This window comes from Hemitrygon akajei, chromosome 15 (assembly GCF_048418815.1).
Source record: "Hemitrygon akajei chromosome 15, sHemAka1.3, whole genome shotgun sequence".
NCBI lineage: Eukaryota > Metazoa > Chordata > Chondrichthyes > Myliobatiformes > Dasyatidae > Hemitrygon > Hemitrygon akajei.
Window position 1 is genome coordinate 38,331,080 of NC_133138.1, and position 26,429 is coordinate 38,357,508.

The 26,429-nt window shown below is 40.3% G+C and overlaps 2 protein-coding genes across 2 annotated transcripts in view; both read right to left on the reverse strand.

The window, feature by feature from the left end:
* The window catches only part of LOC140739548 (protocadherin Fat 4-like), a 215,239-nt gene that overhangs the window by 113,777 nt on the left and 75,033 nt on the right, over positions 1 to 26,429 (reverse strand). The window lies entirely within an intron of this gene.
* Positions 21,217 to 25,402, reverse strand: LOC140739533 (protocadherin-10-like). Its single transcript, XM_073067933.1, has 2 exons — positions 23,191 to 25,402; positions 21,217 to 21,242 (listed from the first exon to the last, which is right to left on the reverse strand). The coding sequence occupies exons 1-2, from the start codon at positions 25,307 to 25,309 to the stop codon at positions 21,217 to 21,219; spliced, it is 2,145 nt and encodes a 714-aa protein (XP_072924034.1). The 5' UTR covers positions 25,310 to 25,402.

The window sequence follows — 26,429 nt, forward strand, 5'->3', positions numbered from 1 at the left end:
ATCAGGTTACACCAGTAGCTCCATTACAACCTATTCCAGCATTTGGTGAACCGTTTTCTAAAGTTATTGTAGATTGTGTTGGTCCATTACCAAAGACAAAAACTGGTTATCAGTATTTGTTGACTATCATGTGTACTTCGTCTAGGTTTCCAGAGGCAGTACCACTTAGGAATATAAAAGCTAAAACTGTGACGAAGGCTCTTATAAAATTCTTTACTTATTTTGGATTGCCTAAGGAAATACAAACTGATCAAGGTAGTAATTTTATGTCTGGATTGTTTCAACAGATAGTTTATAAATTGGGAGCTAAGCAAATTACTTCGTCTGCATACCATCCAGAATCGCAAGGTGCTTTGGAGAGGTTTCATTCTACTCTCAAGAATATGATTAGGACATATTGTGTGGAGAATGAAAGTGACTGGGATGAGAGTATAAATTTAGTTTTATTTGCAGTAAGGGAATCGGTACAGGAATCTTTAGGTTTTAGTCCATTTGAACTTGTGTTTGGACATAGAGTTAGAGGACCTTTAGCTTTATTGAAGGAACAGTGGATTAGTAAGGAAGTGCATACTAATTTGTTGGACTATGTTTTGAAATTTAAGGACAGGTTACATAAAGCTTGTAGCTTAGCCAAGGAAAATTTGAAGTTGGCTCAGGAGAAAATGAAGACTTGGTATGATAAGGAAGCTAGGATGAGGATGTTTAAGCCTGGAGATAAGGTGTTGGTTTTTTTCCCAGTGCAGACAAATCCTTTACAAGCTAGATTTCATGGACCTTATGAAATTGTGTCTAGAGTTAATGATGTGGATTATGTAATAAAAACTCCAGATCGTAGAAGGTCAACACAACTTTGCCACATAAATATGATTAAACCATATTTTGAGAAACAATCTGATACTGTGACTGTTGTGGTTAGTGAGAATGAGTTTGATTTAACTGGGAACATGATAGATGATTCATCTGACTTTCATTCTAAATCTAACATTGTTTCTGTTAGGTTACCTAATTCGACTATTTTGGAAAATATGGATGAGAAATTAGCACATTTACAGCTAGAGCAGAAACAACAGATGAAGGAATTGATTTTTAAGTATAAGGATTTGTTTCCAGATGTTCCGAGAAGGACTACTATAGCTTCACATGATGTAGATGTTGGAGATGCCAAACCTATTAAACAACATCCATATAGAATGAACATGGAAAAATGTGAACTTGCTGAGAAAGAAATTGAATACATGTTAGAGAATGATATTATTAGACATTCTAACTCAAATTGGAGTTCGCCATGTGTAATGGTGCCAAAACCTGATGGTAGTATTAGGTTTTGTACGGACTATAGGAAGGTGAATGCTGTAACGAAAACAGATGCATATCCAATTCCTAGAGTAGATGATTGTGTAGATAAAGTTGGAAAAGCAAAGTTCCTTACAAAGATTGATTTATTGAAAGGGTATTGGTGTGTTCCATTAACGGACAGAGGTAGAGAGATTTCTGCATTTGTAACTCCATCTGGGTTATATGAGTATAATGTTCTTCCATTTGGGATGAAGAATGCGCCAGGTACTTTTCAGAGGATGATTAATTCTGTGATTCAGGGTTTGAAAGATACTGATGCTTATATTGATGATTTAGTGACAGGAAATGATACTTGGGAAGCACATATTATTGCGGTGGAGAAATTGTTTGAAAAGCTTTCAAAAGCTAACTTGACTATTAATTTAGCCAAGAGTGAATTTGGACATGCTACTGTGACTTACCTTGGTTATGTTGTAGGTCAAGGTAAGGTAGCTCCTGTTCAGGCAAAAGTTCAGGCAATTTTAGAAATTCCCACTCCAACGGGGAAAAAAACTCTCAGAAGGTTTTTGGGAATGGTAGGATATTATCGAAAATTTTGTAAGAATTTTGCTAATGTTGCCCTTCCATTAACTAATCTTCTGCAGAAGAATGTGAATTTTGTGTGGACAGTGTTTTGTCAGGAAGCATTTGAAAAATTGAAAACAATGATATGTGAACAACCTGTGCTTAAGGCACCTGACTTTGAAAAACCTTTTTCATTAGCTGTGGATGCTAGTGATGAAGCTGCGGGAGCAGTATTGATGCAAAGGAATGAGGGTGATGAGGTTGATCATCCAGTAGCTTACTTTTCTAAGAAATTTAATAAGCATCAAAGAAACTATTCAACAATAGAGAAAGAATTGTTATCTCTTGTTTTAGCTTTGGAATATTTTGAGGTATATGTTGGTACAACTCAAAAACCACTTATTGTTTACACTGATCATAATCCGTTAGTTTTTCTGAGTAAGATGAAAAACAAAAACAGAAGATTGTTAAATTGGAGTTTGATGTTACAAGAGTACAATATTGTGATAACTCATATTAAAGGTAAAGATAATGTGGTTGCTGATTGTCTATCTCGATGTTGAATGTACAATGTTTTTTTTTTGGAGTGGTTTTTTTTTATTGTAACACTCCTACTGTATTGTATATTGTGTATGTTATATGATTTATACATTTGTTTTTTTTTTGTAAGTAATTGTTAAAAATTTTTGTTCTTGATAGACCAAAAATGTTTTTTTTTGGAGGGAGGTGTTACGTACCCGTGACACGTGACAGTGGTACCCTTGTCACGTGGCTGGGGTTGAAGTTATACTGGACATGAGGTAATGGTGGAGTGATGTCATTTTCCCGCCAGTGGAGGTCATGTGACAGGTTTTTTCTACAGGGTATAAAAGGAAGACCCACCCTGTCAGGTGGGGCAGTTCGTGGCTGGATTTGCCAAGATGACTTCATGTCACTGCGTGATTTAAAAGGATGACGCAGTTTAGTTAAAAATGAAGTTTTATATAATGCCTAAAGTTTAAAAGGTCAGAGCCAACGGTTTCTTTGCTAAGGGAGAGTGAAGAAAAGTTTGGGAACTGGAGATCGAGAAGAATCGATTTTCGATGGATTGACTTCGACCTTGTTTGATCCTCATTCGGAAGGATTTCGTTGACTATTCTCGCTGTTGACCCCTGGGATGACCAGAAAGGGTTTGAGAATAGTGTGGAAGAGAGGTCAGTCACTTTAAGTTGTTATATTTAATAAAATTCGACGTGGGAGTTCGACGCTGGGAATCGAAGGACATCAACGTGGAAGAGAATTTAAATCGCTTTAAAAAGTCTCTCCTTTCAAAAGTACCGTGAGCTTTTGAACTGTCGGCATATCGTTTTAAAATACTGCTTTCATTCGGTATATCGCTTTGGAGAACTGGTTTTTTCAATACTACTTTAAAGACTGTTTGGGACTGCAACGCTATTAAGAACTGTTTGATTCAGCTGTTTGAGCAGCTGGTTTCGGGTCATTGTTTGGGTTTGTTTACTTTTGAAGGGGGTTTGTTATCAGTGTTTAATAAACGTGTTATTCGTTATAATACCCCTTGCCTAACTCATCTATATTATTGTTGCCCGAATACGTAACAGTAGGTCATTTTTAACCAATCAGAATACCGTTTGTTTCTTAAAGCAAGACTGTCTTATTAAAGCGATATAGCATTCATTTATTGTTGCACAATCAAAATATATTCATACACTTTAACCTTCAATATTTCAGTTTTTCTTTAAGAAATATTTGCAATATATTCAAAGTTTCCCTATTCAGGAAACGCATCGAGAAGAGCACATATATATGAAGAAGAGCATGCACTATATTTTCCTATCCCACATTTCGGCTGAACAAATGCAATTTTGGTGCAATTGTTTGTGAAATATATTTTGCTACCTTTGAATGCTTTGGTCATGTGCACTCTCAGTAGAAGCAAACAATTCAGAACTTCAGTTTGACATCAGTGGTGGGTAAATTAATGGAAAGTATTCTTAGAGATAGTATTTATAATTATCTGGATAGACAGGATCTGATTAGGAGTAGCCAGCATGGATTTGTGCGTGGAAGGTCATGTTTGACAAACCTTATTGAATTTTTTGAAGTAGTTACGAGGAATGTTGACGAGGGTAAGGCAGTGGATGTAGTCTATATGGACTGCAGCAAGGCCTTTGACAAAGTTCCACATGGAAGGTTAGTTAAGAAGGTTCAGTCGTTAGGTATTAATGCTGGAGTAATAAAATGGATTCAACAGTGGCTAGATGGGAGATGCCAGAGAGTAGTGGTGGATAATTATTTATCGGGATGGAGGCCGGTGACTAGCGGGGTGCCTCAGGGATCTGTTTTGGGCCCAATGTTGTTTGTAATATACATAAATGATCTTGATGATGGGGTGGTAAATTGAATTAGTAAGTATGCTGATGATACTAAGGTAGGAGGTGTTGTGGATAATGAGGTGGGTTTTCAAAGCTTGCAGGGAGATTTATGCCGGTTAGAAGAATGGGCTGAACGTTGGCAGATGGAGTTTAATGCTGAGAAGTGTGAGGTTCTACATTTTGGCAGGAATTATCCAAATAGAACATACAGGGTAAATGGTAGGGCATTGAGGAATGCAGTGGAACAGAGAGATCTAGGAATAACAGTGCATAGTTCCCTGAAGGTGGAGTCTCATGTAGATAGGGTGGTGAAGAAGGCTTTTGGAACGCTGGCCTTTATAAATCAGAGCATTGAGTACAGAAGTTGGGATGTAATGTTAAAATTGTACAAGGCATTGGTAAGGCCAAATTTGGGATATTGTGTACAGTTCTGGTCACCGAATTATAGGAAAGATATCAATAAATTAGAGACAGTGCAGAGACGATTTACTAGGATGTTACCTGGGTTTCAGCACTTAAGTTACAGAGAAAGGTTGAACAAGTTAGGTCTCTATTCATTGGAGCGTAGAAGGTTGAGGGGGGATTTGATCGAGGTATTTAAAATGTTGAGAGGGATAGATAGAGTTGACGTGAATAGGCTGTTTCCATTGAGAGTAGGGGAGATTCAAACGAGAGGACATGATTTGAGAGTTAGGGGGCAAAAGTTTAAGGGAAACACGAGGGGGTATTTCTTTACTCAGAGAGTGATAGCTGTGTGGAATGAGCTTCCTGTAGAAGTAGTAGAGGCCAGTTCAGTTGTGTCATTTAAGGTAAAATTGGATAGGTATATGGACAGGAAAGGAGTGGAGGGTTATGGGCTGAGTGCGGGTAGGTGGGACTAGGTGAGATTAAGAGTTCGGCACGGACTAGGAGGGCCGGAATGGCCTGTTTCTGTGCTGTGATTGTTATATGGTTATATGGTTATCTATTAGGAAGCAACACTACACAATGGATTAGCATAAACTTGCTTTAACTTTTACCATTCGGTCCAAATCCTCTTCGGGATCAAAGCACAAGGTGATTTACCGTGTCTACCAATGTTTTTTTCCCCCAAATTAAAACAGAATTATCCAACGACACCGATATATTCTATACAGATGCATTGATGCGGCAAGTATTTGCAGATGTCAGAAATCTCAGGAAAGTACAAATTCTCCCAATTGCACATGAATGCTTATTAGCGTGTGAAATTTAGTTACTCTCTCTCTTGTTTCCAGATTGTCCTTTTGATAATTCAAATCTATATAATTTTTTTCAAAAGTCATGGGCGAAACTTCATTTAGTTTTGTTTAGGCTACACATACAGTGTCAATATAATTCAATGCACGAAAATTCTCCTCCTGGTGTAGCTGCATTGTAAAGAGAATTGGTCATGACTAGCGTGAGAAGACCATAAGACCATAAGACATAGGAGCAGAATTAGGCCATCTGGCCTATCGAGTCTGCTCTGCCATTCAATCATGGCTGATCCTTCTTTCTTCTCCTCTTCAATCACAGTGCCCGGTCAACTCCCCGTAACCTTTGATGTCGTGTCCAATCAAGAACCTATCAATCTCTGCTTCAAATACAACCAACGATCTGGCCTCCATAGCTGCACGTGGCAACAAATTCGGCAAATACACCATCCTTTGGCTAGCGAAATTCTTCCGCATCTCTGTTTTGAAAGGGCGTCCCTCTATCCTAAGGCTGTGCCCTCTTGTCCTAGACTCTTCCACAATGGGAAATATCCTTTTCACATCTACTCTGTCTAGGACTTCCAACATTCGAAACGTTTCAATGAGATCTCCCCTCATTCTTCTGAAGTCCAGCGAGTACAGACCAACAGCAATTAAACGTTCCTCGTATGATAAACTTTTCATTCCTGAAATCATCTTTGTGAACCTTCTCTGGACGTTCTCCAATGCCAGCACAACCTTTCTAAGATGAGGGGCCCAAAACTGTTCACAATACTCAATGTGAGGCCCCACCATTGACTTATAAAGGCTCTTGTATTCTAGATCTCCTGAAATGAATGCTAACATGGCATTTGCCTTTCTGACCACCGACTCAACCTGCAAGTTAACCATTAGGGTGTTCTGCATAAGGGCTCCCAAGACCCCTTGCAACTCAGATTATTGGATTTTTTCCTCGCTTAGAAAACAGTTCGCACATTTATTTCCACTACCAAAGTGCATGGCCATGCATTTTGTATTTCATTTGACACTTTCTTGCCCATTCTCCTAACCTGTCTAACTCCTTCTGCATTCCACCTGTTTCATCAACACTGCCTGTCCTTCCACCAATCTTCGTATCATTTGCAAACTTGGCAACAAAGCCATTTATTCCGTCATTTAAATCATTTATATACAGCATAAAAAGTAGTGGTCCCAACACTGACCCCTGTGGAACACCACTAGTCACTGGCATCCAACCAGAAAAGGATCCCTTTTTTTCCCAACTCGCTGCCTCCTACTAATCAGCCAATGCTCTAACCATGTTAGTAAATTTCCTGTAATACCATGGGCTGTTAAGTTGCTAAGCTGCCACACGTGTGGTACTTTGATAAAGGCCTTCTGAAAGACGAAATATACAACATTCACTGTATCCCCTTTATCTACCGAACATCCCTTTTATATATCCAGATGCTCTTCATTGACTACAGTTCATAATTCAACACTGCATCTCCAAGATTTAGGCCTCGATACCTTCCTGGATACCCGCTTTCCTCTCTTGAAAATCCCAACCAGTACGATTGGCAACAGCCTCTCCTCCACAATCACCATGAGCACAGGTGCAGCAACAGGCTGAGTGGTCACCCTCTGCTCTACTCGTTTTAGATCTTCGATTGTGTGACTAAGTACAGCTCTAGTGCAATATTTAAGATTGTTGAGGACAGCACTGTTGTTGGCCGAAGCAAAGGTGGTAACGAATCGGCATATAGGAGGAAGATTGAAAATATGGTTGAATGGCTGACAACCTCTCACTCAATGTTAGCAAAACCAAAGAGCTGATTATCGACTACAGGAGGAAGATAGAGCAGGGCCATTGCCAAACCCCTTTAGGAGATCGGAGGTAACTTTGAATTTCTAAATAACTTTGAGTTACTAACATATCATATTATCTGTCCTGGGACCAGCACCTACGTGACATCAAAAAGAGGGCACCGCAGCGCCTCTACTTTCTTAGAAATTTTCGTAGATTCGGCTTCAGTTTGTGCAACTTTGTCTAAAAAAATGACAAATTTCTATAGATGCACAGAGGAAAGCATCCTGGCTGGTCGCATCAAAGCCTGGTATGAAAACAGCAATGCCTGGAACGAAAAAAGGCTACAGAATGTGGTGGATACAGCCTAGCCCATCACAGGCAAAGCTCTGCCTAGCATTGACCATATCTACAAGAAGCATTGTCACATGAAAGCAGCACCTATCATCAAGAACTTTCATTCAGGCCATGCTGTCTTCTCACTACTACAATCGTTCTGAAAGTGTAGAAGCCCAAGATCGTACACCACCAGGTTCAGGAACATATATTACCCTACAATCATCAGGCTCCGGAGCCTGCATGGATAATTTCGTTCACCTTAATTCTGAACTGATTTCTCAACCTGCAGACTCGCTTTGAAGAACTCCACAACTTATGTTGACAGTATTATTTACTTATCTATTCGCACATTTTGCATATTGGTTGTTTGCCAGTTTTTGTTTTGGTGAATTCTATTGGATTTCTTTGCTTTCCTGTAAATGCCCACAAGAAAATGAATCTCAAGGTAGTCTATGGTGACCTATACGTACTTCAATAATAAATTTACTTTGACTTTTGAGGAAATCAAGGCATGTGAGGATTCCGTGTGTAAGTGATTTTCAGGTAAAGGAGTAGGGATGATCTTTTTGAATGTTTCAGTGGGCACAAGAAACTCACTGGCCCAAGGTAAACAAAGAAGCTGCTGGAGGATCTCAGTGCATCAAGCAGTGTCTACGGATGCAGAGGGTCGTCTACGTTTCAGTCACCACCCCGTTATCAAGACCGTAAAGGGAAGCGAGGCAGGATAAAGTGGTGAAGTCTAGACCTGAACCAAGATTGAGTGTGTAAAGGGGAGAGACAGTATAAAGAGGTGAGTGAGAGCATTGAGGGAGGAACTAATGAGGTAGATATAGGATTGGAAATGTTGACAGATAAAGTGGTGATGAGTGGGATGGGATGAATGGAGATAGTGGAGGAGGCCGAAAAGTGATATGTGGACACAAATGACTGTCGAGTATTGAATCTGATAAGAAATGAAGATAGCGATATTCCACTCTCGAATGGCCTATTGTTACGCTGTTGTGGTGCTCTTATGCTCTTGCGTAACATCGATATAATTATTCATATTTACGCTAATAGGTAAATGTGCCCGATTGAGTCCTCTCCAGTCAGTCCATGCGTTTTATATAATTAATTCATTGCACAGTTTCACCTTCATAACTATGTTTTCAATCTTAATACAACGTGGTTCCTTACTTCACTCGTTTCCATTTAGAGCGCTCGACACCGTGAATATTAAGCGCATACATAGTTTTGGCACTTTGATGACACCATATCCTCAAAAAAAAAGAAATGCTACCTATCAAGCTAAACAACATGTTTTAATCTATTATATAGTGCTAACAAGTGCTCGTTAAGATTGTTTTATATCAACCCAGATGAAGAATGTACCTGCCATCACGTTCAAGTCTGACCGATGGGTGAACATCTATTCTCTATCTGATTGCAATGAAGTTTTATCTTACACGTGCAACGAACTGATGTCACCTACAACATACAATTATACGACCAATTAATTGCCAAGTAGGAAAAATTGCAAAAACAACCAACGAATTACATTAATTGTTAACGTCGCATCAATCAGAAGGGTGCCACGTGAAGTGTGAAGTTTACTTTACACAGGTCAATTGGGAAAAGCACAAAGGAGACATGAGAGACTGCAGATGCTGGAACTCTGGAGCAACATACAAAAAGCCAGAAGAATTCAGTGTGTCAGGTTTGATATCAGCTAGTCCTTATGAAGGGTCTCGATTCCATTTCCCCTGAAAGATGCTGCCTGACTTGCTGACTTTTTCAAGCATTTTATCTGTTGCTTATAAAAATCTTAAAGTGCAAGTTAAGGATTATTTATCTGCAACAATACACCGTAGTTATGTGCATTTATGGACCGGCCAAGTTACACAATCATCTCACCTTTTGAACGTTGCTACAATGGTTAGAATATAATGATTGAGACTGTTCGTTACTGCACGCAATTGCACTCCTGGCTTCACCTCGGTACCCGCTGGAGTACGAGAACTCTCCCTTTGTCGAATTGGAAGTGGAACAGGTGCCATAACGGAACCTTTGAGAAAGAGGATCACCCCCAAATACTTCAACGTAATTCGGTGGTATCTGGAGAGTTCTCCTGCTCTTTTGGAAGCCATTGAACGAGGTCCTCGTTGGAAAACAACAGCATGTATCCAGGGAACATGCATAACCGCCAAACCCAGTTCTGTTTCTGTACACTGTAATGGCAAGACCAATTAAAATAACGAAGAAACTGGATGAGATTATTCCTAAAGCTATAATTAAGTAGAATGTTATGTCACTGGTCAATCCAGCATCTTCAGATGAATCGTTCACACGAGAGAGAATTTCCGTATCGTCTTCCGCCACCGACAAGATAAGAGTCATTGTAGCAGAAAGTGACGGCGTCCCGTTATCATTTACCACAGCAATCAGCCTTTGCTTGTTTGCGTCTTTCCTCGTAAATTTGCGAATTGTCCATATTTCTCCCGTATCGGGTGAGATGGTGAAAAGTCCGGGGTCAGTGGACTGTAGAATCCGGTAAGAGAGACGTGCATTCTGGCCCGAGTCAGCATCTGTTGCTGTAAGCTTTGTGACCAGGTAGCCTGGCTCTGCGAAGCGGGATACTGTTTCCAATGCTGTTGAACCGTGTTCTGTGGCCGGATGCACGATCACCGGGGCGTTGTCATTCTGGTCAAGGATAATTACATCTACCGAAGCGGTGGCAATATGTGGCGGGTCTCCAGAATCCCTGGCCTGGACTTCGATCTGAAAGCTTTTGAGATGCTCGTAATCAAAAGCCCTTTGAGCGAATATAACCCCGTTCTTGGAGTTGACACTGACGTAAGTGGACAAAGGCTCACTCAGAGATTGCTTCTCCAGAATTGAGTAAAATACCTGGGAGTTCTGGCTCAGGTCTGGGTCAACCGCTGTCACTGTGATGATTGACGCCCCTATGACGTTGTTCTCCATCACGTAAACTGTATAGGATGACTGCGTAAAGTGTGGCGCGTTGTCATTTATATCCGAAACTTCCACCGTAATTGTTTTCCTGGATGCGAGTGGAGGAGACCCCAAGTCACTGCACATGATAGAAACGTCATAACTCGAAGTATTTTCTCTATCCAGCAAATTCTCAGTAAGTAATCTGTAATAATTCCTTAAGGACGAATCCAGTATAAAGGGTAATCCGTCTGTAATTTCACACTCTATCTGCCCATTTGCTCCCGAGTCTTGGTCTGACACACCAATCAGAGCAACCACAGTCCCAGGTGGTGAATCTTCACGAACGGGGCTGAATAAAGAGGTTAACTTTACCTGAGGGGGGTTATCGTTGACATCGATAATATTAACCACAAGGTGACAGTATCCAGCATTTGGATTAGTACCCTGGTCCAGTGCCTGCACGTTGATTTCAAATGTACTGTATTCCTCATAGTCCAGATTGCCTTTCAGTCTGATATCCCCTGTTCTGGAGTCCACAGAAAACAATTCACGAGTTTTAGCTGAATTCTGACTACTGAATGAGTATGATATGTCTCCATTAGAGCCAATATCTAGATCAGTGGCATTTAATCGGATAACTAGTGTCCCTTTGGGTACATTTTCTGGCAGATTAATTCTGTAAACGGAATTTGGGAAGACGGGCGCGTTGTCGTTTTCGTCCTGCACTGCAATAATTATATCAGCAGTGCCAGTCTTAGCAGGAATACCGCCGTCTTTGGCAAGCAGTCCCAATTTATGTGTCGCTTGCTTTTCTCGATCCAAAGGCCGTTCCAGCACTAAAATTGGCAACTTAGCGGTTCCACCGCGCGAGTCAATATTTAATACGAAATACTCGTTAGCAGCTAGCTGGTAGGTTTGCAGGGAATTGGTTCCGACATCCGGATCGTATGCACACTCCAGGGGAAACTGCGCTCCCGGTGTAGCAAGCTCGGAGATTTTAAGGTGAAGTTGGCTATTTGGGAAACTGGGAGAATTGTCGTTTATATCAAGAATCGCCACTTCGATGTGATACACAGTCAATGGATTTTCGACTACAGCCTCCAAAGACAACGTGCACGCGAGGCTCGTTCCACATAACTGCTCCCTGTCGATTTTCTCTTTAACAGACATAATCCCATTGTCTAAATTTACCTCTAAATACTGTTTCCGGGAACCAGGCACGATCTGAAAATTGCGAGCTGAGAGCTCCCTTGCACGTAGACCCAGATCGTCTGCGATATTTCCAACAAAGGCGCCCACTTGTAGTTCTTCAGGGATCGAATAACGAATCTGTCCAGAAGCCGCAGCCCATTCGAAGAAGACACAATACAGCAATTGCCAGTTTAGCCTCCAAAATATTTGATAATATCCCATCGCAGGTACAAAACATTTCAATTATTTTTGCGCTACACGGCGCAGTTGGTTCAGCCCTCCACATTAATTTCTTGATAAATCATGTCCTTGGTGAGCAAACGTTACAAAACACTTAGATGTACACAAATAAAAAAAAAGACAAAGTGGGTTTGCGAGCCTTTGAGATTCCTTCCTGCAACCCTTGTTTTTCTGAAACTCACGGGTAGCGGAATAAACCAAGCAAGCTCTCGGCAGTCCGCCATTCAGGTTTGCACTGTATCTGATCGTCTGTGATGGTGGACCGGGAGGGAAGGGGGCAGTCAAGATCGCGAGTAACATCGCTGCTTTTGATTGGCGGATGGAGTCCCTTACGTTCAGCCAATCCCTGCACTGAACGTTTCTTAAAGCCGCAACGTCATATCAGATCATTTGGATAAATTTAACATTTTTAGCTGTGCAGTTAAAAATCAAATATTTCTATCCCATTATTATTACAATTTTAATTTGTCAAATTATTCCTGGGAAAATGTTGTTGACGCATATATTTAGTAATATTTCACATTCGCTGTAAAATATACGTATACTTAGTTTTATTTAACTTAACATAATGAACTGGAACACAACAGCGGTTAAGGGCGGCAGGTAGCGTAGCGGTTAGTCAAGCTATCTCAGAGCCAGAGTTCCTGGCTCAATTCCGACTTCTTACTGTAAGGAGTTTGCACGTTCTCCCGTGAATGTGTGTTTCCTCTGACTGTTCCATTTTCCTCGTGCACGGTCTAAAGGCGTACGGGACAGTAGGTTAATTGTTCACATGGGTGTAAGAGGGCTCGTTGGCCGCAAGGGCTGCTTACCTTGCTACATCCCTAAAAAAAATATAGTTTTACATTCTCAGCCACGGGCTGATGATGATGTAAATTCAGAATTACTTTGTGAACAGAAAGTATTGGGAATTATGATACAAGTAATGGATTATAAATCAGGATGGATCTTGTGTAAAAGGGAGAAGACGCGTTAAAACGCGAATTCATTTCTTGAAAGCACATGATATCACTATAAAGCAATACTTGTTATTATCTGGAACTAATGAATAATGAAACCTTTACTAAGCAAACCATCGATATTGAAATTTGAAGACCCTAGTCACATGAAATGTCTTAAAGTAACAACTTACTTAATTTTAAACAGAAGAGGTCCTGCAGATACTGGAAATCTTGAGTAATACACACAATGTGCTGGAGGAACTTGGCAGGTCACCAGAATCTATGGAAAGGAATAAGGAGTCGACATCTCGGGCCATTACCCTCCATCAGGACCTTCTGAGTTCCTCCAGCAATTTTTTTGTGTGTTACTGAATATATTTAACTTTCTCGATGGAGCGGCCGATACAATATGGGCAAAAATATGAACAGAATGTATAGCCATTAGCATGATCGCTTGAGTTGTTTGAAGTATAACACTTGCTGACATCTTGAGGCAAATCCAGACATTAGATATACATTAGGTTCAGTTACTAAGTAAGCTGCATGCAAGCCCTGAATAGAAATCCAATATTGGTTGCAAGGAAACTGTTCTGTGCATGCCTGGTAATCTACATCGCAGAATTCCTGCTGAGATTAGCAACACGTAAATAGACAGCAGGATAATTTCAACAGATAGCTGAATATGACAGGTTATGTATTGAGACATCAATAAAATCACGTGGAACTTTAGGGAATACCTTTTTAAAGATTTCATAATTGTTTTTGTAAAAAAATATGCAAACAACTTCAGAGAAGTACAAACACAAGCAGTATCAGAAATAATAACTGAACTACATCATACGGTCGCTGCATTTCATTGTGATCACAGAGGAAATAATCTTTGGATTTAAACTTTATGTACTCATGACAGTCGTTGATTCTGTTACACTCATAAAATTTAGCTACTCCTGTCCTGAATATGATTAATAACTCAGCATACCCAGACCTTTAGTGAAGATAGTTGCAAAGGTTCAATGTGGGGGTGGGGGAGGGTATCTATGTTTTTGTTTCTGTGATCAGATACCTACCCTTATCTTAAAAAAAGGAAACTGAAATGTTCAGAAGTAATAGAAATATTCATAAAAGTTGAATAACGCGATTGAAAATTGACTCACATCCAGCGATCCTCAAACACATCCAAACCAAACCAACTGAGTACATCTTATTGATTTTAAGAAGTGCCTCACCTCGTTATTTATAGTGCTGCTGTAATTGTCTATATTCACACGTTCAGGCTTGTCTTTCCTGAAAACCTCATTTTGTAGATATCGATTGCCTGTGGATTTCCCAGATGCTTTGACATCCATCGACGGCAAAGTTGAACAGGACTCGTAACGAAAACGTTGAGAGAGTGGATCGCCCCCGAATACCTCTACGTAATTTGGAGGTATCTGTAGGCTTCGACTGGCCTTTTGAATTCCATTCAGAGAATTTCTTGATCCAAGGCAGCAACAGGAACAGTGATGTCCTCCAGATCCTTGCCTGTTTCTATAAACCTTAACAGCAAGGATAAGTAAAATAACAAAGAAAATTGAAGATGTTATCCCAAACGTTATGACCAAAGAAAAACCAAGATCGCGTGTGAACCCTAGATTTTTAGGTAAACCATTGGCACTTGAGAACTTCTCACTGTCAGCCCCTACTACTGTTAATGCTATGGTCACAGAAGATGAAAGTGAAGGAGTTCCATTATCTTTGACCACAATGACTAGTCTTTGATTAGGGGCATCCTTGCTTGTGATCCGGCGTATGGTCCAAATTTCACCAGACTCCGGTGAAATAGTAAAAAGATCATGATGAGTGGCTTGAAAAATCTGGAAAGACAGAAAGGCATTTTGACCACTGTCAGCATCAGTGGCTGATATCTTGGTAACGAGTGTTCCTGGTTCTGAGGACAGAGATATTGTTTCTATTCTGTATTCGGGCAGAGGATTCACAATCACTGGGGCATTGTCATTCTGATCGAGGATAACAATGTCCACTGAAACGTTGCTGCATAGCGGTGGGACTCCAGAATCCAGCACCTGAACCTGGATCTGGAACTTCTTCAGTTGTTCGTAGTCAAACGATCTCTGAGCAAATATGACGCCACTATCTGAATTAACAGAGACATAAGAACTTTCTTGGGGGTTCCGATGTTGAGACTCTAGAATAGAAAATTTCAATCTGGAATTTTGCCCGACATCTGGATCGACAGCATTTAAATGGAATATAGAAGCACCAATCACATTATTCTCCATGACACTCGCGGTGTACGCGGGCTGCGTAAATCTTGGCGCGTTATCATTTACATCTGAAACCTCCAAGCTAACGGTTTCCTGAGATGTGAGAGGAGGGATTCCGGCATCGGCACATGTTATTGTAATATTATACCTGGGGGCGCTTTCGCGATCCAACGGTTGGCTAATAAGCATCCCGTAATAATTCGTCAAAGATGAATCGAGTCTAAAGGGCAGTTTGCTTGAAATTTGACACTGTACTTGCCCGTATTGTCCCGAGTCCTTGTCTTCTACGCTGAAGAGAACCACTACAGTCCCATTGGGGACATTTTCCAAAACGTTACTCGTTAGGGATGTGACTGTTATCTCAGGTGCGTTATCATTGACATCGATAATATTCAGCAACACGTCACAATACACGGCCATTGAGTTTAAGCCCATGTCCTTTGCCTGTATGCTAATCCCCATTGAGGTACTTTCTTCATAATCCAAATTTTCTTTCAATGTAATTTCACCAGTTTTGGAATTAACATCAAAAAGTTTACGGACTCTGGCAGAATTATGGCTGCTGAACGAGTACATAATCTCTCCGTTGGGACCATCGTCCATGTCAGTGGCGTTTAATTTGATAATAAGTGTCCCTTTGGGTGCAGACTCTAATAGGCTAACTTTATAAGCTGACTGAGGAAAAACAGGCACGTTATCGTTTGCATCCTTCACCGTGATGGTAACCTTAAGGGTGCCTGACCTTAAAGGGATACCGCCATCCTCTGCTATCAAAACTAATTTGTGGACCGATTCTTTTTCTCTGTCCAAGGGGTGCTGCAACACTAATACTGGTAACATTTCATTCCCACTGCGCACTTGCACATCCAGAAAGAAACATTCGTTCGGATGGAGCTTGTACGTTTGCAAGGAATTGGACCCGGCGTCCGCATCATGCGCGGACTCGAGAAGGAAACGCGCCCCCGGTGTAGCCAGCTCGGAGACCTCAAGCCGCATTTCGCTCTCGGGGAAAATGGGAGCATTGTCATTTACATCGAGGATCTCCACTGAAACCTGGTACAGCTTTAGGGGATTTTCGAGCAAAACATCTAAGGATAACACACAAAAGAGACTCGACTCACACAGCTGCTCTCTGTCAATTTTTTCCTTCACAAATAAATGTCCATTTTTCAGATTGATATCCATATATGATTTCTTGGGACCGGACACGATCCGAGCACCTCGTGTCGAAAGCTGTTTTACATCTAAACCAAAATCGTCTGCGAGGTTCCCAACAAAGGCGCCCTGCTGCAGTTCTTCAGGAATCGAATAATGAATCGTCCCCAAAACTATACTCCACGAATAAAGCACGCAATATAGCAACCGACATTTTAGCAGCCAATATATATTATACCGCATTTCCAGTGTAAACCATTCCAACGTTTGTTAATACCTGACGCCACCATTAATCGTCCCTTTATTCAGATTTTTATAAACCATGATATTCGACTCTCCTGCCGGATCATAAATCGCACAGTTCATTTCGTCCTCATCTTCTGCTTTTGTTCAGTTTCCAATGGATTCTCGCAATAAAATCATACGAGGCAGCTGACCAGCCAAATTTTTTTCACCGCTTCTGATCTCACGTAAGGGAGGGTGGGTAATGCTAGAGGGCAGTCCGGATCTCCAAAGACATCTTAGCTTCTGATTGGTGAACACAAGCGTACTGATATTCAGCGAATCATGATGCACACCAGTTCTTAAAGCGGCGTTGTCCTAAATGAGCTCAGAATGATATTTATCGTTGCACAGTTTAAATTTATATTTGAGGTTTTTTTCCCCAGTAGTCCGCACGTTTTGGCCTGTTGTGTAGACAATCTCGAATTGATTCACAATTCACAGCCTCAAGGTCCTCAACAGAAAAAAAAAATGCTCAAAATAAATAAATAGTAGTTATGAACCAAATGAAATGCCTTGACTTAATCATAAAATTTCTTTCATTATCCGGGTATAGAATAATTAATCCCACGTTGGATTATAAAATCAAAGTTCAAAGTAAATTTATTATCAAAATATGAACCTGTCGCCATATGCTGCTCTGCGATTCGTTTTCTTGCAGGCATATACAGTAGAACAAAAAAATACAATAGAATCCATCAAAAACTAGGAGCAAAGGCTGGCAAATAGCCAATGTGATAACTTGGTTGTCAATCTATCTGCTATTACATATTGCTGTTGGAATAATGAATTTTATCCCATCATCCCGTAAAAATAAACTAATCAGTGCTATTGTCTTTCCTATGTTTTATACCTCCAATATGTAAATTACCGTTTAATTCAGGGGCTAAAGAGCTAATGATAAAGTCCAAAGCCCGTTGAACAAGCACTAACCTCTAAAATAGGCAATTGTATTTGGTAATGGAGGATTTAATGCTTTACCCAGATAAGCTACCGATTAATGCAAGTTAGCTTGCATTAATCGTTGGACCTTCAAGGTCCAGAAATGGCCATCAGGTTAATATTATATAAGGTATGACCTTCCATAGCTTAGAAAGAAGAGATGGAACGTCATTCTCAATTTGCCATATTTATTCTTTTCATACTGACATCCTTTTCATGAATTCATTTTTTTAACTCATGTTCGTGGAGATATTCAGTTCTTGTACCATCTTAGTGATACATATCCATAAGATTAATTTATTCACATTAAGATACCGTTCTACGATAATTACTGATGTTTCATAAGGCAACGCTCTTGGAGAGTTGTAAGCAATTCTTGGCCCCTTATATATGAAGGGATGAGCCGGAATAGGAGAGAGTCCAGAGAAGGTTCATAATACTGATCTCTGGATAAAGGGGTGAACGTATGTGCAGCGTTTGATGGATCCTGGTCTGTACTCGCTAGAGTTTAGAAGAATGAGGGGGGAGCTAATTGAAACCTATCGAATAGTGAAAGGCCTAGGTTGAATGGTCGTGGAAAGGATGGTTCCTATAGTAGTGAGTCTAGGACCAGAGGGCACAGCCTCATAATAGAAGGACGTCCATTTAGAACAGAGGTGAGGAGGAATTTCTTTGTCTAGAACGTGATGAATCTGTGGAATTCATTGCAACACACGGCTGTCGCGGTCAAGATATTGCTTATATTTAAGGCAGAGGTTGATAGGTCTTGAATAGTAAGAGTGTCAAAGGTTACAAGGAGCAGGTAAGGGAATGGAGTTGAGGGGGTAATAACTCTGCCATGATGGAGGGGATAATAAATCTACTGGACTCGATAGGCCGAATGGTCTAATCCTGCTTCTATGTCTTATGCTCATATTGTTTTCACATATCAATGCAATTTACCTCGGCACGTTACAAGTAGAAAGTATTTTTGTACTCTCTCCTTGGCTTCACAAAGTTTTATATCAGGGAAAGGTAATAACACAGCTATAACATGCAAAATCATTAATAAAGATCCAAGAATGCATCTTTGAAAAGTATTCCAAAACATAGAAACAACCAATCTCTGCTGCCATTGAGACACTTATTTTAAATGTATGTGTCATCCCACATCTTAAATTAGAAGTGAATGGTTGTCAGATAACCACGTGAAAATCAAAATGAATGCATTCATTCATTTTAGTTTGCTTACATCTCAGCAGATTATATTTGTATTTTATTCTGTCTAAAGTTTGCGTTGCCTGCTGCCATTTTCAATAATTGACACACATCATCATTTGAGAAATATTGTTGTGGAGTGCTACCTTACTATCAACACATTGGCTTGGATTACTTGTACTGTCATTATAGCTGTTGTAATACAGATATAGTACAACGGAAAGCAATAATGGGTCTTGATTATTTTCTCCCCATTATGACATTGTTTGGTGATTATCATCCAATAAACTCATAGTGTAAGTAATAGCGATCTTCGAATTTGGGTCTATAAGCTTTCACAGTACTCTAATTAAAATAGAAATGCAGCAGGTAGAAGTGTAAAGTTACATCTGCAATATTTTCGTTTTGGTTTTGCAACCGTGGTTTGATTGTGTTCAAACCAATTTACTGTTAATAGTCAATACTCCTTTACTCCTTTATTCATGTGATGAGGACATCAATGGCAACACACCCACTGTCCATCCTTCTCTGTCGCTGAACCGGGAGAAGCTTAGGTGTATTTGCACTTAAGATGTATATTCAGTGGCTACTTTATTAGGTACACCTGTACGTCTGCTCGTTTATACGAATATCTAACCAGCCAGTGATTTGGCAGCAATTCAATGGATAAACGCAAATAGACATGATCAAGAAGTTCTCTTGTTGCTCAGAGTGGAGAAGAAATGTGATACAAGTGACTTTGACAGTGGAGTGATTGGCGCTACAGAGGGTGGTTTGAGTGCCTCAGCAACAAGTGCTCTCCTGGGATTTTCACGCACAACAGTTTACTGAGAATGGTGTGGAAAACAGTGAAAAAAGAGACCTCTAGTGAGCAGTTGCAGGATGAAGGAGGCAAATCTTCCTCGGGCATACTGAAGGAATCCGTGGTTCAAGCTGCATGAAAAGAATGGAAAATAAGAAGAAATGGATAAATGGATACCTGAAAACATAATACAATTGATGCACCAAAAACAGACCATCAAGTCAAGAGACAGTGAAGAATACAAACAACTTGATAAGACAATAAAAAGAAAATGCAGAGAAGCTAAAGACAGATGACTAAATGAGAAATGCTCAGAGACAGATGGCTAAATGAGAAATGCTCAGAGACAGAAATGCTACAAACCCATAACTCTGGAACAAAGATGATGCACAGTAAGATTAAAGAACTAACGGGGAAATTATCTTGCTCAGCAAGTGGATGCATCGAGGCAAAAGACGACAGTTTAATTATGAGCAAAGAGGAAATCCTAAACAGATGGACAGAATATATAATATAAAATTTTGAAGACCAAAGAGGAGAAAACCGAACATAAAGAAGACTTTTGAAGGACCTAATATTCTAAAATCATAAAAAACCATAAATAAAACAAATCATAACAGAGCAATGGTGCAGACAACATCACTGTTGAAATGAAACTGGCCTTAGAAGATTTTGGAATAGAAAAAATAACAGAAATAGCAAATGAAAACTATGATCATTGGGAGATACATGATGATTTATGTAAATCAGTGTTCATCACACTTCCAGAGAAAGAGGGAGCTACAGAATGTGAGTTACATCGTACAATAAGCTTGATGAGCCACGTGGCAATAATTATTCTCAGAGTTATCATGATGAGAGCAAGACGCTGTATAAACCAGATATCAGTAAAGAACAATGCGGCTTTGTGGAAAATATTGGAACCAGAAATGCAATTCCAACGAGCATTCCAGGTACAAAAAAGACATCTACCTATGTTTCATCGATTATACAAAAGTTTTTGACAGTGTCGGACACCAAGATCTCCTGGAAATGCTTCAAGATCTTTACATAAATGGGAAAGATATACTTTTCTTAAGAAACTTATGCTGGGACCAAGCAGCATCCATCAGAATAGAAGGAGAAGTGAGTGAGTATGTGAATATCATGAGACGAGTCAGGCAAGGTTGTGTCTTTTCACCCGACTTGTTCAACCTGTATAGTGAAAATATCTTGAGAAGTATCAAAGATTTCAAATGACTCACAATTGGAGTCCATAATATAAATAATATCAGATATGCTGATAACATCGTACTAATAGCTGACTCAAGATCGGAAATACAAACTCAAGATCAAGATCGGAAATACAAACATCAAACAAGTCAACACATTCAGATACCTTGGCAGCCAACTAATAAGTGATGGCAGGTGCGACACAGATATCAAATACAGAATTGCAATGGCGAAAGAAGCTTTCCAGAAAATGAAGACCATATCAATTGACAGAAAGGTGAGCATGTACACTAAAAACAGAATACTTCAGTGCTACATTTATTCTATCCTGACTTATGGAAGTGAAGGCCGGACCATTTCCCCAGCAATGGAAAAGAGACTACAAGCAGCTGAATTATGGTTCTACAGGAGAATGTTAAAAATATCATGGACCACACACACTTCAAATGAAGAAGTTCTCAGAAGAGTCCAAGCAGTTAGATCACTCATACCAACAATAAGAGAATGACAACTCAGATTCCTAGGACACATCATGTGGAAAGATGAACTAGAAACACTCATACTCTCTGAAAAGATCGAGGGGAGCAAACCTCGAGGACGCCCTCGGTTTATGTACATCAAAAGCCTAGTCAGGCTATACATCGAGGTGGCTATACATCGAGGAAATGGAAGTCATCGGAAGAACAAGGGATCGATCTGTATGGAAAACCATGGTCACCAACATCCGCATCGGATATGGTACCTAGACAGAAAGACTGTGAGCAGCGGTCCTGTGAGACAGGGCAGAGGAGGATAGCCAGACTGGTTCAAGCAGGTAAAAAGGCGACAGTAACTGAAATAACCATGCATTATAACAGTGGTGTGCTGAAGAGCATTTCTGAACTCACAACACATCGAACCCCAAAGTGGATGGGCTACATCAGCAAAAAACCACCAACATGCGCTCAATGGCCACTTTATTAGGTACAAAAGCTACCTAGTAAGGTAGCCAATGAGTGTGTAATTCATGTGTCCAATTCATGTGTCTTCAACAGTACATAAATTCATAAAGCAGAAGACTGCACCCACAGCATAATCCCCCCCAAAGTGGAGAATATTATTGCATGACTTCACCCAGAGGAAAATTCTAAATAATAGTATTATTGACTGTGGCTTCAATTTCCTGTGAATCTTAAAAGATATTAAATTAAACCTGTGAATAGTAAATCAATCTAAGGCCAAACCTTCCCCAATTCCTGTGGATCCCAACTGTGAAACAGGACGTGATATAAGAACATAAAAATAATGGAAATACGCATCATGTCAAGAAGGACCTATATATATCTACACACACACACACACACACACACACACACACACACACACACACACACACACACACACACACACAGACACACACACACACACACACACACACACACACACACACACACACACACACACACACACACACACACACACACACACACACACACACACACATCCAAATATAACTTCCCAGACCGATCCCCTCACATTTAGGACTGACATACAGTAAGATCATTGGCAGTACTCTCGGTCGTCACTCTGTAGATGTTTCCGTTTTTTCAGTGTACTGTGTGGTTTTATTGTTTTTCCGCTTTCTTGCATTTACATTCATTTCACCCATCGATCTTGAAATAAAACAGGGGTTCCCAACCTTTTTATGCCACGGACTATTACCATTAACCGAAGGGTCCATGAACACTAGGTTAGGAACTCCTGAGATGGAGGGTGCCGTAATAAAATGCGATGAAATGCTGCTTTCAAACAAAGTGCTTACAGCAAGGGGGTTTAGCTATACCTGTAGTTCTTCGCGGAACAGTTAACATATAAAGTGTGTAAGACAGGACCCGATTTAACACCTGCTAAGCAATTCATTACATTTCGTTTCGGTACAAAGTCATAAATGAATCCTGTGTGCTTTCAGGACGGTGCAACAACGTATTAGAAATGTAAAGAATCGCACAAAACCCTGAAAATTATACTAAAATGAATACATAGCAAATTATAATATATATGAAAATCACCGTGCATAAATAAAATTTGACCTCGATATGTACTGTAATTAGTCCCAGTAAAGGCAAAGGCCCAATATTCCCAAACGATTTCTTTTACGAATTAGCTCACCTCACTGCAGTTGTACATTTCAGAGTCTAGTATTCCTGAAATTTCTTTCCCAATGGGTTGCATCTGCGCATTGTGCATAACTGCAGATGGACCGCGCGTATGCGGTGTCGTTAAGTCTCTCTTTACGGATTGCAAAGTTGAACACGACTCGTAACGGAAACTCTGAGAAAGTGGATCACCTCCGAATACCTCGACATAGTTCGGTGGTATCTGAAGGCTTCTACTGGCCTTCTGAGTTCCATTTAGAAAGTTTCTTGTTTCCAAACAGCAACATGCACTGTACTGGCATCCCACTTCATTTCTGTTATTACGAACTATGATAGAAAGGATAATTAAAATTATGAGGAAAATCATAGATGTCGTTCCTAATGCTATGACTAAGTAAAGGTTCAATTTAGGGGAGAGCTCTTGAGCTTTATTTAAACTGGTAGCTTTGGAGATAGTTTTACTTCCTGTCATTGATATTACTATGGTTACTGTGGCTGAAAGTGAAGGCATTCCGTTATCTTTTACGACAATCACAAGTCTCTGCCTAGGAGCATCCTTGCTCTCAATAGTCCGGATAGTCCAAACTTCCCCAGTTTCTGCTGAAATAGTGAACAGATCGTGATGGGTAGCCTGAAAAATATGATAAGACAGACGAGCATTCTGACCAGCATCGGCGTCAGTGGCTGACACTTTGACCACGAGGTAACCAGGTTCAGCAAACCTGCTTATTGTTTCCATTATAGTAGATCCATAATCGGGTAAAGGATGCACGATCACCGGGGCATTATCGTTCTGATCGAGGATGAAAACATCAATTGTAACATTACTGGCGAGGGGTGGGGTTCCAGAATCCTGCACCCGGACGTGTATCTGGAAAGTCTTCAATTTCTCGTAGTCAAACGATCTCTGGGCAAATATTACACCACTCTGCGAGTTGATGGAGACGTAAGAGGCTACGGATGAATTCATGACAGTAAAGTTCAAGCAAGAATTCTGTTCAGAGTCTGCATCGAAAGCTGTCAGGGAGAATATGGGATCCCCAATGACGTTGTTTTCCATTATATTTGCCGTGTATACCGATTGCGTAAATCTTGGTGCGTTGTCATTTACATCCGAAACATCCACACGTATTGTTTTCTTGGATGCAAGGGGAGGCTTCCCTGCATCAGTGCAAGTCACAGTAATATCATAGCTGGAAGTAGTTTCGCGATCCAACACGTGCTGTACAAGGAGTTTCCAATTGTTCTTCACAGGTGAATCTAACTTAAAGGGTAAGTTATTTGGAATTCGACATTGTACTTGCCCATTTTGCTCAGAATCCTTGTCTTCTGCACTGAGAAGTGCAATAATAGTCCCCGCTGGAGCACCTTCTGCCACGGTATTTGAGATAGATGTGAACGACAGCTCCGGGGCGTTGTCATTCACGTCAATAACATCCACCACCACAGCACAGTGCTGGGGCACTGCGTAAGGGCCATTATCGATTGCTTCTGCATTCACAACAAAGGTTTTGCGTTGTTCATAGTCTAAGTACCCTCTTAAACTTATTTCACCTGTTTTGGAATTCAGGCTAACTAATTCGCGAATCTCAGCTGAATTACGGCTGCTGAGCGCATACGTTATCTCTCCATTCGGGCCGTCGTCCAAATCCGTGGCGTTTAACGAGATAATCAGAGTTCCTATGGGGGCCGATTCCAACATATTGACCTGATAGAGCGATTGCGAGAAAACAGGGGAGTTGTCATTCGCATCCTTCACTGCGATTGTTACCTGGACCGTGCCCGATCTCACCGGGATTCCGCCGTCTTTAGCAACTAGAGTTAAGTGATGAGCCGATATCGTTTCTCTGTCCAAGGCCCTCTGCAGCACTAACTCCGGTAACCTTCCTACCCTATCGTGCTCTTGAACATCAAGAATGAAATATTCATTGGGAAGTAGCTGGTAGGTCTGTAAAGAGTTCGTTCCAATGTCTGGATCGTGCGCAGCCTCGAGGAGGAATCTCGCTCCCGATGCCATAATCTCTGAGATTTCTAGGCGGATCTGGCTTTTGGGGAAATTGGGAGCGTTATCATTTACATCGAGTATCTCCACTTCCACCTGGTGCAAGCTGATGGGATTTTCAATCACAACGTTGAATGATAAAACGCATTCGGTGCTCGCTCCGCAAAGTTGTTCCCGGTCAATTTTTTCATTCACAAATAAAACCCCATTCTCTAAATTTACGTCAACATACCGCTTTCGCGGACTTGACGCCACACGTAATCTACGAGCAGACAGCTGTTTTAAATCTAATCCCAAATCAACTGCAATATTTCCAACAAAGGCACCCAGTTGTAATTCCTCGGGAACAGAATAGCGATTCTGGCCACAAACAAAATCCCAGGAGTTGAACAAGGAGCAGAACAGTTGGTATTTCAGCAGCCAGTATATATTGTATCTCATTTCCAGGGGAAATCATTCCAACGGTCTCGATACGACGCAATGCTGTTTAACAACGTATTGTTTTAAAATAGACAAATGCGATTCAGAAAATATATGTACCTTTTTTTGCAATCTGTTGTGTTCATTGAAATGTTTTCACGTTGCTTCCAATTGGAAACCGACCGTGTATAAATCCTCCGATGCTGCCTGCAATCCGGTTTTCACGGCTTCTGGTCTTAAGCGATGGCGTCTGCGTATTGAAGGGGGCTGTCGGATCACCAGTCAAATTTCGGCTTCTGATTGGTGGACTCAACAACATTTATATCTGACCAATTGAAATTCAGCTAATTTCTTAAAGCAAGAAGTGCTTAATTTGGCGCAAGAGCTCTAACATATTTATCACTGCACAACTGAAATAAAAATCAGCATTATTGATATTTCAGGTATTTGTGAAAATTTATCTTCAGATTTGTAGGTTTAGGAACAATGATACACTGAATATTTTAAAGATTTATTGCAAGAGAAAGCCTTCAGGATTGCAATAAAACTGGGTAAACTAGCTCGTCTTGCTGATTATAATTATTATAAGCATTCAGATTCCGAGTATATTTGCTTCATCGTGGTTTTTCAATGGTGCCTACCTGTTAAGTACTACTCAGAGAACATTGTTGACAAATACAGCTGTTTTACCAGGATGAGTACTCCCCATCTCCATCATATTTAAAAGAATGAGGTTATGCTAATTACGTTTCCTTAAAGGGAAATATGTTTCGATCCCCTGTGTCCAAGATAAATAACTGAATAACTTAGATGTTATCCATAATTTTTCATAATTTAAAGACCAGCATGTAAAATCTCTCTATGGTTTATTCCTGAAACAACAGCTAACGTGATCAACTGTGTTGAAAATACAATCCAGAGTGCAATAATCTCTGCCATTAAATCTCCTTGCTGTCCTGATGTTAGTCCAGATCTATAGCTATTCTAATGTAATATTAACTTGTAGAATACTACGCTAGTGACTGGAAAATGAATATAATCTGGAGTACTTTAACACTTTCTGGTTTCATTCCTGCTATACGTTCAACTTTGTCCAGGATTCATATATCACTATTGTTTCACTGATAGTAAACCTAAAAAT

What these genes read in the sequence shown, in the direction of transcription:
- LOC140739533 (XM_073067933.1), bottom strand. Translation starts at nt 25,309, where the DNA reads ATGAGATACAATATATACTGGCTGCTGAAATACCAACTGTTCTGCTCC. An exon ending in TATCCTTTCTATCATAGTTC is followed by an intron (nt 21,243 to 23,190) that starts GTAATAACAGAA and finishes TAGGAATCTGAG; the next exon opens with TTGTCATTCTCTTATTGTTG.